General features: G+C 40.3%; 1 protein-coding gene across 7 annotated transcripts in view; it reads left to right on the top strand.

Moving 5' to 3' along the window:
• The window catches only part of SLC11A2 (solute carrier family 11 member 2), a 122,238-nt gene extending 107,024 nt beyond the window's left edge, over positions 1-15,214 (top strand). For 5 of the 7 annotated variants that reach the window (XM_056562631.1, XM_056562632.1, XM_056562635.1 and 2 more), the window contains one exon: positions 12,890-13,178. In XM_056562631.1, coding sequence (XP_056418606.1) covers positions 12,890-13,003 — 114 coding nt within the window. In that variant the 3' untranslated portion in view covers positions 13,004-13,178. Of the gene's footprint in view, positions 1-12,889; positions 13,179-14,817 lie in introns of those variants that run through there. The other 2 variants (XM_056562633.1, XM_056562634.1) reach the window with 2 other exon arrangements.

Below are 15,214 nucleotides of genomic sequence, written 5' to 3'. Positions count from 1 at the left end.
AAATAAAGTGTTATTATTATTATTATAATAACGTCAGCAGAGAGAACTGTGCTCGTGATGTCATCAGAGAGCATTCCAAAAAGAAAAGAATTTCCTCTGTAGTATTCAGCAGCTAATAAGTACAGAAAGGATTAAGATTTTTTAATAGAAGTAATTTACAAATATGTTTAACTTTCTGCCACCAGTTGATTTAAAAGAAAAAATTTAAGGCTAAGTTTCCACTTGGATTTTTTCTGGCAGTTTTTGGAGATCTGCCACTGCAGCTTTTGAGCCAAAGCCAGAAGTGGATCCATAAGGAATAGGACATATAAAGGAAGAACTTACACTTCTCTTCCCTTATGGATCCACTTCTGACTTTGGCTCAAAAACTACAGTGGCAGTTTTCCAAAAACTGCCAGAAAAAAAACCAAGTGGAAACTTGGCCTCAAAGCGGTGGCCTTCACCCCATTCCTCCATATTTTTTTTTCAATTACTTGAGTAGAACAGGGAAAACAAATCCTGGACTGTTGATGCACCTTGCGGACTGGGTTGGGGACCTCTGCTTTAAAGAAGTCCTCTCATAAAAGACTTTGAACATTGTAAGCACATCATAGCTATATGCCAAAAATGATCGGCAATCGCTGTTACCCTTGTGGCAGCAGTGCTAGCAATTGGTAGGAGGCACGGTAGGAAACTCTTGTCTACCATAGAGAACCCACTTACTAGGAATTGGCGGCTGGCGCTGTGAAAGACCAGATTTACTTACCATCCTGATATGTGAGAAAATGAACTTTCATGAACTACAATTAGATCTGATAAACAATCTTCTATTTTAATATGACCGTTTCCCATGTATGCCCTGACTGGAAAAATAACTTGAATAGTCTCTTGCTGGCTGAAGTCCAAAATGCCATCCATGTACATAGTTCTACAATAGCTGAAGGCATCAACTTTTTCACTGGCCGCTGTTCGTGAGCGGTTTATTCTTCAAATAAATTGTGTATTTCATCTATAGGATACACATCTGACCATATTCTAGGTCAGTGGTTCTTAACCTTGTTGGAGGTACTGAACCCCACCAGTTTCATATGCGCATTCACCGATCCCCTCTTAATTGGAAAAATAAAATATGATTTTTTTCAAATTCAAAACATAGGAGGTATATATTTAAGTATATATGCACAAAATGAACAAAACCATTAAGAACGAAGAACAAAACCATGAAAACATGATTTTCACACAAAAACCTAATGAATATTTACTGCAAATCAGTGTGACTTCTGCTGTTGTCTTTCAGAGACCAGTTCAGAAATGTGCAGCTTTACATTGGCAAGTGCCACTCTCATGTCATTAGGCAGGCAGTGTTCCCCCCACATTAGGCAGGCAGTGTCCCCCCACATTATGTAGGCCAGTGGTCTTCAACCTGCAGACCTCCAGATGTTGCAAAACTACAACTCCCAGCATGCCTGGACAGCCAACGGTTGTCCGGGCATGCTGGGAGTTGTAGTTTTGCAACATCTGGAGGTCCACAGGTTGAAGATCACTGATGTAGGCAAGGTTCCCTCACAGACATACAGCCTCCAGCCATATACAGTGTATGGCTGGAGGCTGTATGCCTGTGTACTGCCCACTTCAGTGCTCCGACCACCGCTCCGGCTATAGCAATAGGTCTCGGGACCGGTGGTCGGAGCACCGAAGATGACGTGCCGCTGGTCACTTACCAAGCTGGCCAGCGCGCATCTTCCTCCTTCTCTATCCTCTGGTCCTCGGCACAGTTGTTCTCATGGGCGCCCGTGCGCCATGTCCCGGCGGCCCTGCGTTTTTAAACTTAACGCAGGGCCGCAGGGAGTTAATAGTGAAGGGGAAAATTGCCCCGTCACTACAGGACAGGCAAACACCGGCTCTGCTCGGGGCCCCAAGCAATTGCTTGGTTTGCCTGTCCTTTTGTGACCTCCCCCGCCGAACACCCGGGACTGACTCACAGAACACCTGGGGTTCGATCGAACCCAGGTTAAGAACCACTGTTTTAGGGGGATGCAGGGTTGTAATAATTTAAAATTATAATCTGATCAGATTTAGATGAGGTTTCACACCACTCACCACCAGTCTGAGTAGTTTCAACACCTGTGCACGGGCGTGCCAATCCCGCCCTCACCAGGTATGAACGTAGAAAAATAAAGGATCGTCCTGCACTTTGAGTTGCGAATAAAAAATCTTTTCTTTATTTAGAAATCCTCAGACGAGTCACAACAGAGCTAGCCTTCTAAGGCTGGGTTCGCACTACGTTTTTGCCATACTGTTTTCAATCCGTTTTTCTAAAGAAAACCATATGGCAAAAAAACGGATGGAACAGTATGGAAAAAAGTAAACCGTAAATAAATTTACCCATATATACTTCTTGTGGCAGCACGATTCATCTCCCTTTCTTGGATCTCCTTTTATCTATATTTGCGTCTGGAGGCTGGGTGCCGCAGCAGCCGCGATTACAGGATTCCTGATCAAGCGCATTGAATGTTGTCCCTCCATTCGCACAACTCGCATAGGTGAGTGCGTTTTGACTGGGCTCTTCACCATCTCATCCATCACGGGGCGCACAACCTGTTCTCTTTTGCATTATATAGCAACCAATCAGATCAGTTATTTTTCTAAAATGAAAGAAGCGATCTGATTGGTTGCTATGGGCAACTGGTCAACTTTTCCTCTGCACTGGTTTAAATAAATCTCCCCCATAGTCTGTACCTATGTGAGCCCATGTAGGCATGCATGTGTGAGCAGAGAGAATGGAGGCATGGATCCCAGAACCATGGCTCCTGCTTCCATTGCACAAAGGGGGGTTAATGAACATATTCGCAATCGGGGCTAATATAGTACGTCTCTGGGACTGTACCATGGATATGGATGAGTAATCCATGATTTTAATCCAATTCACTGGCACTATAACCCTGTTTAGTGCAGGTGAACCAGCTGTCTCTTTACCTTTAAGCTATTTAACCATAGATGCATATTGAAAAATATTCAATACAAACTATGTTCCACTGGGTGCTGTTTAAGGCACCAAATTCTTTCATAAAAGCTGTGTTTTTGGTGTTTCTTGGAAGGAACTAGTATGTTATAAGATCAACAATACAGTTTAGTACTGATAAAAACATGGTATGCCAAACTATTCCAAATCAAAGACCAAAATAAACCTTGATAATGTCTCCACTACTATTCATAACAACAACAAGTTCCGGTTCATGGAAGACATGGCTTCCCAAAGCTGCCGATACAATTTTCCATACTAGGAGGAATTTTTAGGAATCCTGAAATTTTATTAATGGAATATTGTTCACATCAGTAAATGATGTACATAAATTAGACTGCCATAAAAACAGTGTTAAAATAAATATTGTGGATTAGATATTAAAGTGTTCAGATTATTGAAAAATAAAGGATCGTCCAGCACTTTGAGTTGCGAATAAAAAATCTTTGCTTTATTTAGAAATCCTCAGACAAGAGTCACAACAGAGCTAGCCGTCTAAGGCTGGGTTCACACTACGTTTTTGCCATACTGTTTTCAATCCGTTTTTCTAGAGAAAACCGTATGGCAAAAAAACAGAAGGAACAGTATGGAAAAAAGTAAACCGTATGAGTTTTTAAACAGTATACTGTCTTTAAAAGTGCATACAGTTCCGTCAGTTTTTATAGAAAAAAAAAACATACGTTTTTGAAAATTTTGTCCATTTTTAATGGGAGGGGTCTTGGGTGGGGACTTTTAGGATTCAAATGCGCATGTGCAAAGTAAAAACGTGTACGTTTTTCCCGTATGGAACCTTATACATGTGCGTTTCCCATTGACGTCCATGTTAAAAAAAAAAAACATATTCGGTTGCAGTACGGTTTTTAAACCGGAGACAAAATTGTGGTCAACCACGGTTTTGACTCCGGTTTAAAAACCGTACTGCAACCGCATACGTTTTTTTTTAACATGGACGTCAATGGGAAACGCACATGTATACGGTTCCATACGGGAAAAATGTATAAGTTTTTACTTTGCACATGCGCATTTGAATCCAAAAGTCCCCACCCAAGACCCCTCCCATTAAAAATGGACAAATTTTTCAAAAACGTATGGTTTTTTTTTTCTATAAAAACTGACGGAACTGTATGCACTTTTAAAAACAGTATACTGTTTAAAAACGCATACGGTTTACTTTTTTCCATACTGTTCCATCCGTTTTTTTGCCATAAGGTTTTCTTTAGAAAAACGGATTGAAAACAGTATGGCAAAAACGTAGTGTGAACCCAGCCTTAGACGGCTAGCTCTGTTGTGACTCTTGTCTGAGGATTTCTAAATAAAGCAAAGATTTTTTATTCGCAACTCAAAGTGCAGGACGATCCTTTATTTTTCAATAATCTGAACACTTTAATATCTAATCCACAATATTTATTTTAACACTGTTTTTATGGCAGTCTAATTTATGTACATCATTTGCTGATGTGAACAATATTCCATTAATAAAATTTCAGGATTCCTAAAAATTCCTCCTAGTATGGAAAATTGTATCGGCAGCTTTGGGAAGCCATGTCTTCCATGAACCGGAACTTGTTGTTGTTATGAATAGTAGTGGAGACATTATCAAGGTTTATTTTGGTCTTTGATTTGGAATAGTTTGGCATACCATGTTTTTATCAGTACTAAACTGTATTGTTGATCTTATAACATACTAGTTCCTTCCAAGAAGCACCAAAAACACAGCTTTTATGAAAGAATTTGGTGCCTTAAACAGCACCCAGTGGAACATAGTTTGTATTGAATATTTTTCAATATGCATCTATGGTTAAATAGCTTAAAGGTAAAGAGACAGCTGGTTCACCTGCACTAAACAGGGTTATAGTGCCAGTGAATTGGATTAAAATCATGGATTACTCATCCATATCCATGGTACAGTCCCAGAGACGTACTATATTAGCCCCGATTGCGAATATGTTCATTAACCCCCCTTTGTGCAATGGAAGCAGGAGCCATGGTTCTGGGATCCATGCCTCCATTCTCTCTGCTCACACATGCATGCCTACATGGGCTCACATAGGTACAGACTATGGGGGAGATTTATTTAAACCAGTGCAGACGAAAAGTTGACCAGTTGCCCATAGCAACAAATCAGATCGCTTCTTTCATTTTAGAAAAATAACTGATCTGATTGGTTGCTATATAATACAAAAGAGAACAGGTTGTGCGCCCCTGATGGATGAGATGGTGAAGAGCCCAGTCAAAACGCACTCACCTATGCGAGTTGTGCGAATGGAGGGACAACATTCAATGCGCTTGATCAGGAATCCTGTAATCGCGGCTGCTGCGGCACCCAGCATCCAGACGCAAATATAGATAAAAGGAGATCCAAGAAAGGGAGATGAATCACGCTGCCACAAGAAGTATATATGGGTAAATTTATTGCACACAAAAGATTCACGCAACGCGTTTCAAAGCCAGTCCGGCTTTTTCGTCAGGCCTGAAACCCGTTGTGTGGATCCTTTTGTGTGCAATAAATTTACCCATATATACTTCTTGTTGCAGCGAGATTCATCTCCCTTTCTTTATCTATGATTGGTTGCTATGGCCAACTGGTCAAGTTTTCCGCTCTACATTTTTTAATCTCCCCTATATGAATATTTATGAGGTAGGTGGGCATATCAGAACTGGACCACAGATCCAGGTGAGTAATACATGATTTTAATCCGGTCCACCCATACTATAACCCTGTGTATTGGGTTAAGTGTAGGCAAATCAGCTGTCGTTTTCCCTTTGGAAATGGGTTAGCTAGCCTTATAAAATTGACAGCCTATTCTCAGGATAGGCCATCCATATTAGATCAGCTGGAGTTTAAAAAAATAAATATTTTCATTTGAAAAATGCTTTACTTGTAGTGAGGGAATCCTACACATTCCAAGTGCTTTAATAATAATAAACAGCTATACTGTAGTATATTGTAAAACTGGCAGGCAATCTATTATGACCTAATAAAGGGAAAACAAAAAGTGGCAGACCTGGGATCCTTCATTAGGTACTTGGCTATCATTGTAAGGAGATAATGGTACATATAAATGATGATTATAAGAGAGTAGTCAGGAATTAAAGCAGGTGGATCATGGCTAGCATTCCCTGAACACCGACCCTCACTGTTCCTGAAACTATGAAATCACTACTCTCCAAAACTGACCCTAACACAAACAGGTGGAGTTTAGGACCCAGGGACGAAAGCCAAGGCTAAGCAGTTCAGAACGAGGAAGCAACAAGATCACTTGGATAAACAACAACTACAAGATACAGGAACGAGGACTACACAAAAATCAACAAAAAAAGCAATACTTAGTGTCATTTAAACACTACACATGTTTGTGGTTCAGGGGTTAGATCAAGTCCTGCAATGCGCTCATGGGGAGCTGATCCGTTGTCATGGCAGCCCAAGGCCTGTACTAGGGTACTGTTGCTACCTACAGCCCTTATTTTCCAAAATCAAGTAAAAATTGCAATGGTAATTAGGGGCGTTACAGAAAATTAAACAACCTGTGTGAACAAATCCTAAGGAGAGACTAAACAATCCTGGACTCTTCTCCAAAGAAGCCCTAAGCTGAGCAGCAAGATCAGCTGATCCACACTAATCAACAGATATGATTTAGTGGTATAGTAAATATACTAAGGCTAGGTTCAGACTACGGAATTTCCGCCTGCAATTCTGCTTTGAAATTGCAGGCGGAAATTCCGCTTGCTAAAATGTACTGTATAGTGAATGGTTTTCCGTTCACAAATTCACACTTCGGAATTTGTGAAGCGGAAAATCCGCTTGGAAATTTTCGCCTGAAGGTGTTGCTCTTTCTTCAGGCGGAAATTCACGCGGAACACATTGCAATCTATTGGAGACTGCAGTGTCCTGCGCTGGCCGCACTCGGAATCTCCGGGCGAAAATTTTCTGCCCGGAGATTCCATAGTCTGAACCTAGCCTAATAGATAGAAAAAGGCTAAATAGCTAACTGATCCATGTAGATTATAAATGTGAGTTTTTAATGTGGCAAGCGGGAATGATGAAATAGTTGTTGTTGCACACTGTCTGGTAATCATAATTAGATGGGATATGCTTAAAAGGGTACTCTACTGCCCCAACGTTCGGAACATTTTGTTCCAAATGCTGGCTGCGGGGGGTCATGATGTCAAGCCACACCACCTCAATGCAAGTTGTGTCAGCTGTCACGCCCCCTCCCATAGACTTGCATGGAGGGGGCGTGGCCGGGACAAAATGTTCCAAACGCTGAGGCAGTGGAGTGCCCTTTAAAAGCACAACTCCAGTGATGTCTCGGGCTTAAATAGGACTTACGAGACTACAGCACCCAGTCTACCATATGAGCCTGGAGTGGTGCTTTAAATATGTTAAAACAATTTGCAAACCTCATAAGTAGTAACATGCAGTTTTACTATATATATATATATATATACACAAACAGTACAGACAAAGTTTGGACACACCTTCTCATTCAGAGTTTTCTTTATTTTCATGACTATGAAAATTGTAGATTCACACTGAAGGCATCAAAACTATGAATTAATACATGTGAAATTATATACATAACAAAAAAGTGGGAAAATATGTCATATTCTAGGTTCTAGCCACCTTTTCCTTTGATTACTGCTTTGCACACTCATTCTCTTGATGAGCTTCAAGAGGTAGTCACCTGAAATGGTCTTCCAACAGTCTTGAAGGAGTTCCCAGAGATGCTTAGCACTTGTTGGCCCTTTTTGCCTTCACTCTGCGGTCCAGCTCACCCCCAAACCATCTCAATTGGGTTCAGGTCCGGTGACTATGGAGGCCAGGTCATCTGGCGCAGCACCCCATCACTCTCCTTCTTGGTCAAATAGCCCTTACACAGCCTGGAGGTGGGTTTGGGGTCATTGTCCTGTTGAAAAATAAATGATGGTCCAACTAAACACAAACCAGATGGAATAGCATGATTTCAATGTGGCCATATAAGTTCAGGGCAAAAACTATAGGCAAAATATAAATCAAAGAAAATAGGATAGATATAGTAACTATTGAAGTGAAGTATGTCATTGTGTCTAATAGCCCACAGTCTGTTAGATCTTAGGGAGGATCTCTGTTTGTAGCGGATAGTTATAACCCTTACATTCATAGAACAAACATATCGGGCACATTACCCCACCCACCAGGGTACTCCTATGTCAGTCTCGAGCCTATCAAGCTCAGGACTCAACACCCCAACACAATCCACGGGATCAACTGACCGGTCCCAAGCAAATTAGTCGGTGGGGGGGGGGGGGGTTAGTCCCTGGTACCTGGGTTTTCCAATTGTTTGGACGGGGGTGCCACTCACTCAATATATTAATCCACACCGGGGGTATCTATTCAAGATCCAATAAGATAATATGTCTCATTTGATACGCCTGTGGTATATGCATGTATACACATGACAGATCCCCATCTCCAATGTGGCATCAGAAATAAAACTTAAATAACAAAATAAAAATTATAATAAATTATAAGGATGAGATGAAGTATAAAAAAATAACAATTGTTTATTAAAGATAAAAAAAATTTAATAATAAATATAGAGAAAAGGGATGAAAGATATGGGATATAAGAGGGAGTGTAATATGCTGATTGATCCATACTGTAGAAAAATTTAGTGAAAATAACGTACAAAATTAACAAGTATGTGCATAAATAGTATTAAATTAAAGGGACTGCCATGTTTTCAGATCTTGTCTTTAGCCACCATCTTAACCTGAACCCTATAATGGAAAGAAGAAAGAGAAAGATTGTTAATAAATCAAGGTATATAGACATCAATAGTCCAATAGATCACTAATACAGATTTCCATTCCAAGGAAGACACCATTTGGATGATGGGACAACCCCGACTCCAAGGCGCCCTCATAAACACACTCGGTCTATCCTCAAGCATTATATATCTGAGGTTACCGTGAAGTCTACGTTCAGACCCCTCGGTCGAAGGGTCTGTAAATTGTAGATCCATTTTAATTCTCTCCGTTTTAACAAGCCTGTGCGGTCCCCTCCACGTTTCAAGGGAGGAATGTGATCAATTAATGTAAATCTGAGATATTTTTCAGTATGGTTTGCCTCTACAACGTGTTTTGAAACTGGGAGGTCTAACCTCTGTTTCCGTACACAATAGCGGTGTTGATTGAATCTAGTCTTGAAGTCCCATGTGGTCTCTTATATATATATATATAATTTGTTATATTTATTACAAAACATGACATCTGGTTATGTACAGTGTACATTCATCAGTATAAAGACAAAAAGGCTCCAGCAGTCATGTTCTTTGTCACTTTTATAGGAATCAGTAAGATCGGGGAACTGCTATATACCACTGCTATATACCATGGTTGTACAGATACAAACTACAATGAAATGGAGGAGTAAATATGATAGAAGTAGCCAGTGCAGAGTAATTCTGTCCTACCTTTGAAACCAGCACCTACTAAAACACATGGAAAAGGAATCTTAAGGGGCTTAAAGACTGCACAAGAATGTACAACAAAACGATATGGCTGCCTTTGCATTTAGGAGAAACTACTATTCCATGAAATGGTCTTTGCATATTGACATGTTAAAGGGGTACTCCGCCCCTAGACATCTTATCCAGAGGATAGGGGATAAGATGTCTGATCGCGCCGTTGGGACCTGCCCCCTTCATGTTAAGGTTGGGACTATGAGGAATCATGCTTATGAATTATTATATGCCAATAAAATGTGGATAAACAAATTACACAAAACACACTGCCTACCTAAGCACAATACAAACAGATCAGATATGTGCAGGGGGAATACTAGAACAATGCCCTGCCAAACCACAGAAAACGCCTTCAACAAGAACTAATAATGACATCGAAGACATATAATTTAGGCGAAACCCTATTACTCCGCAATACAGTTCTATTCAAGTAAATCATACAATGTCATATGCTACCTAATCCTTATGTTTAAACAGATAAACTACCATAAACCCCTTATAAGATTTATATGGTCAATTGAATATACCGCTTTTAAGGAATATATATTATTTCCATACACAGTTACACCTACCTTTCAGGTGTGGTTAAGAAAATAGATATAAAATAAATATAAAAGCTAAAAGATAACTTTGATACTTGATACATTTTGACTTAATAAAATTATTTGATTTACCATATACCTATATAAAAAGTACTTTCAATGGTGGTTTATGTTACACAATATTTACCAAGAATGGGTTGAGTACTAGTGGATCTTTTCATATTCTAATTTCCTGTAAATTGAGTTATAGGCTTAAAAAAAGTCATTTGATGATTGTTTTGAGCTACGTATAGAATACGTGGGGTGAATCATTCAAAGAGGTGAAAATGACATGAAAGGTCCAGAATATATGACTGAGTCTGGACATGGGCTCTAGGTCTAGTTACTAACAAACATATGTATAAATGGATTGTATTACATCAGTATCAAGACAAATATCCAAGTTGGGAATGAGCAATATGATAAGAATAATCTCACTACTAACCACATATGAGAGGTAATCCACTGATATATGCTGCAAGTGGTACATTTTATGAAACCACTGATACTGCGGTGATCTAACTGTGCATATAAGTGACCGATATTGTACTAACAGATTGTGTCTCTATGCAGGACTAATACAAATAGAGTGATGAGATGTACGAGTATATAAACAGCTGGGGATTAGGAACCAAGACCTATGGGATTGTGCAATAGTGTAATGTAGATCATAAATCAAATACCTATGGTGCTATGCAATAGAGTGAACGTGACAATACACCAGCTCCAGAGTGTGTAAGAAATGTACAAAAGTACCAAAGTATGGACACAGGCACGCCATCTTGATGATTCAGCTAGTCTGTTTCACGCATATAAAACTTCCAATATATACCTAGCATGCATATACCGGCGGCGGAGCATCACGTACCTTGTGCCACGCCTATCCAACAGTCAGTGGCTTTGAATAAAAGCCTTTTTTACAGTCATGAAAGCCGCCAAATTTCAGGTAAAAACATTGCTATACCCACCAGCTGCACACAGTACAAAGGCTGTGTGCAGGTTATTGCACCAAAATGTCATGACAGTTGCGCTTTAAGTTATAAAGTGCCACCCAGCAAGTAATCCCATGCAAATCTGTATCCTGATCACTGTAGTCTCGGGCTATTAAGTTGACAGGAGATTTAAACAGATATCCTGCCATTGGAGCATCATCGGTGTTACGCTTTAAATAAAATGTAAGGTGTAACATGCTCAGGATGACATGTGACACATAAGGCGTATCTGTCAGGATAATGGCCAGGATTACTTTGGACAACCATTGTATGGCATCCATGATAAATTGTTCCGATACAAGCTCCATTTTGGGTAGAGCCGAGTTTCAGACACAAATTCCAAGGCTTCACATGTGATCTGTAAATATGAAGCATCCTTTATGGAGACAGGGACACCGAAATGTGCATTGACGTCTAATTTCAGTTCAAAAGTATACACGAACACTTGTGGGATCTATCTGGATATCTATAAATATATATGAACATGTCTTCCTCTATCTTCCTAATAGTAGTTAGATGTCTGTTTTTGTTATTACTACATTATATGGTCTTTAATGTAGGTTATAATGTTTATATCATTTTAGCATGTATGTATGTATGTAATCCCATATTTTGATTATGTTCTGTGAATAGTGTCTGTAGATAGTTATAAATGTATTAGATAAGCACCATGGGGGAGATTTATCAAAACCTGTCCAGAGGAAAAGTTGCCCAGTTGCCCATAGCAACCAATCAGCTCGCTTCTTTCATTTTCAACAGGGCCTCTGTAAAATGAAAGAAGCGATCTGATTGGTTGCTATAGGCAACTGGGCAACTTTTCCTTTGCACAGGTTTTGATAAATCTCCCCACATGTCTATACCAGATACTAAGACACTATCAAAGAATATAGAGCCGTCACGACCCCTCCGAAGCCGGCGTTCTGAACATAATTGTCCCAGCAGCCGGACCTCCCGTGATCAGACATCTTATCCTTTGGATAGGGGATAAGATGTTTAGGGGCGGAGTACCCCTTTAAAGGGGTACTCCAGTCAAAACCATTTTTCTTTTAAATCAACTGGTGGCAGAAAGTTAAACATATTTGTAAATTACTTCTATTAAAAAATCTTAATCCTTCCTGTACTTATTAGCTGCTGAATACTACAGAGGAAATTCTTTTCTTTTTGGAATGCTCTCTGATGACATCACGAGCACAGTTCTCTCTGCTGAGGTTATTATAATAATAACGCTTTATTTATTGTTGTCCTTAGTGGGATTTGAACCCAAGTCCCCAGCACTGCAAGGCAGCAGTGCTAGCCACTGAGCCACCATGCTGCCCTTAGCATGCATCTGCTATACATCTGCTATGCATCTGCTATGCATGGTTGCTAAAATGGACAGAGATGTCAGCAGAGAGCACTGTGCTCGTGATGTCATCAGTGTTCCAAAAAGAAAGGAATTTCCTCTGTAGCATTCAGCAGCTAGATAGTACTGGAAGGATTAAGATTTTTTAATAGAAGTAATTTACAAATATGTTTAACTTTCTGCCACCAGTTGATTTAAAAGAAAAAAGGTTTTCACCGGAGTACCCCTTTAATGTAAAGTGTGTAGTTGGACTTTGTGATGTTTATACTAGAACAGTGGTCTTCAACCTGCGGACCTCCAGATGTTGCAAAACTACAACTCCCAGCATGCCCGGACAGCCAACGGCTGTCCGGGCATGCTGGGAGTTGTAGTTTTGCAACATCTGGAGGTCCGCAGGTTGAAGACCACTGTACTATAACATGATATTGCCTTTCTATGAATATATGATATTTTTACTGTTTTACAAGCTTTCATTACAAATAGTGGCAGTGGATGGTGTAAGTACAAATGCATGGAGGAATTGTGCCTATGTGTATATTATATGTATTTACATTTTTGAATCAGTTATATTGTACACTTAAAGTAACCTTAGGCTTTGATCAGACTTATTATTTTCATTGTTCTGCTCAGTCAGAAGAGTGGTGACAGTGTTGCTGGATTTTTTGGATGCTGGACGCTAAAAATGCCCATCAGCCCCTATTCACTATAATAGGTTTTCCTTTAGGGTGTGCATTAGAGATGAGCGAACTTACAGTAAATTCGATTCGTCACGAACTTCTCGGCTCGGCAGTTGATGGCTTTTCCTGCATAAATTAGTTCAGCTTTCCGGTGGGCTGGAAAAGGTGGATACAGTCCTAGGAAAGAGTCTCCTAGGACTGTATCAACCTTTTCCAGCCCATCGGAGCACCTGAAAGCTGAACTAATTTATGCAGGATAAGTCATCAACTGCCGAGCCGAGAAGTTCGTGACGAATCGAATTTACTGTAAGTTCGCTCATCTCTAATGTGCATCATTTTACCGGACACAACACTGCAGTGCTATTTTGTCCATGATTTTTGATGGAATCTGCAACTGACCGGATCTCCAACCAATAGGTGTGCACACGGTCTTAAAATAATGTGCACATAGTCCACTTCTGCCACCATTTTATTTGCTCCAATGAGTCTCCATTTGAAAAAGAAGCAACTATGCAGACCTAGGTGTCTTTATGGTTTTAGACTGCAAGTATATTCTGTGTAGTCCAATCCTGCAGCCATGCATTTCTACGTGCCCTCTTGGCAATTTGCAGACACTATGGTGTGCAAAGGGGTACTCCGCTGGAAAACTATTTTTTTATTTTTTTAAATCAACTGGTGCCAGAAAGTTAAAACAGATTTGTAAACGACTTTTATTAAAAAATCTTAATCCTTCCAGTACTTATCAGCTGCTGTATACTACAGAGGAAGTTGAGTTGTTCTTTTCAGTCTGACCACAGCGCTCTCTGCTGACACCTCTGTTTGTGTCAGGAACTGTCCAGAGTAGGAGCAAATCCCCATAGCAAACCTCTCCTGCTCAGGACAGTTCCTGACATGGACAGAGGTGTCAGCAGAGAGCACTGTGGTCAGACTGAAAATAACGACTCAACTTCCTGCGGAGCATACAGCTGATTACTGGAAGGATGAAGATTTTTTTCACCGGAGTACCCCTTTGAAGACCTTTTTCAGGGGTTTTCTGGAAAAAAAAAACATGACTGATGGCCTGTCCTCTGGATAGGCTGCCAATATCCAATCGGTGGGGTGCCAACACCAAGCACCATGCTGATTACCTGTTTGGCTCAGCTGTGGGGGCCCAGATGTACACATCTCTTTATACTATGTAGTGGCCATGCACCACAGCTTCCATTCACTTTAATGGGGGGTGCTAGGTGTCAGCAACCTGCTGATCTGATATTGGTGGCCTATCCAGAGGACAGGCTATAAGTCAGGTTTGCCTAGAAAACACGTTGGCCCTTCCAGAACAAGAACAATGGGGGAGATTTAGCAAAACCTGTGCAAAGGAAAAGTTGCCCAGTTGCCCATAGCAACCAATCAGCTCACTTCTTTCATTTTTAACAAGGCCTCTGCAAAATGAAAGAAGCCATCTGATTGGTTGCTATGGGCAACTCAGCAACTTTTCCTTTACACAGGTTTTGATAAATCTCCCCCAATCTCCCTCATTTTTAAGAAGGTATCACGTTATTACCTTTCTAAAGATAAAGTAGATAGGACGGCTCACCTCCGCTCCGTCTCCCACACCTCGCACGTACTCAATTTCTAAATATAAACATAATCCAGATTTCTGTATTCCCTCAAGGACATCATTACCATCATATATAGTTTGTCAGTTTCTCGTGTAACTTTCTCTTTCTTCCTTATAGTATAACCTGGGGTTGACCAACTATCCTGAGCTTTTCCTCCTAAACAATATGGAGAATGAAGACCAGCGCTCTGAGCGATGATGATGGGGGTCACATGATGGGTCACATGGTACGCTCACCACTGCTCTGAAGATCCTTTAGAGCCACATTGAGGAAAACAAACAAGAGATGCTATGTCAAGCCTTTTAGGACACGAATACACCTTGAAGGTGGACTTAGAAATGAACATTATTACCAAAATGACTGATGATATTTATTAAATTGTTAGCACCTTTTTTTTTTTTTTACCAGAGCCAGTATGTGAAATGTAATACCTGCCAATGAGAAAATGCAAACGAAGAGTGATAGAAATGAAAACCATTGGGGAAATTTATCAAAACCTGGGTAGAGCATAAGT

The sequence above is a fragment of the Hyla sarda genome, chromosome 2 (genome assembly GCF_029499605.1).
Source record: "Hyla sarda isolate aHylSar1 chromosome 2, aHylSar1.hap1, whole genome shotgun sequence".
Classification (NCBI taxonomy): Eukaryota; Metazoa; Chordata; class Amphibia; order Anura; family Hylidae; genus Hyla; species Hyla sarda.
This window is presented reverse-complemented; position numbering and strand designations above follow the sequence as displayed.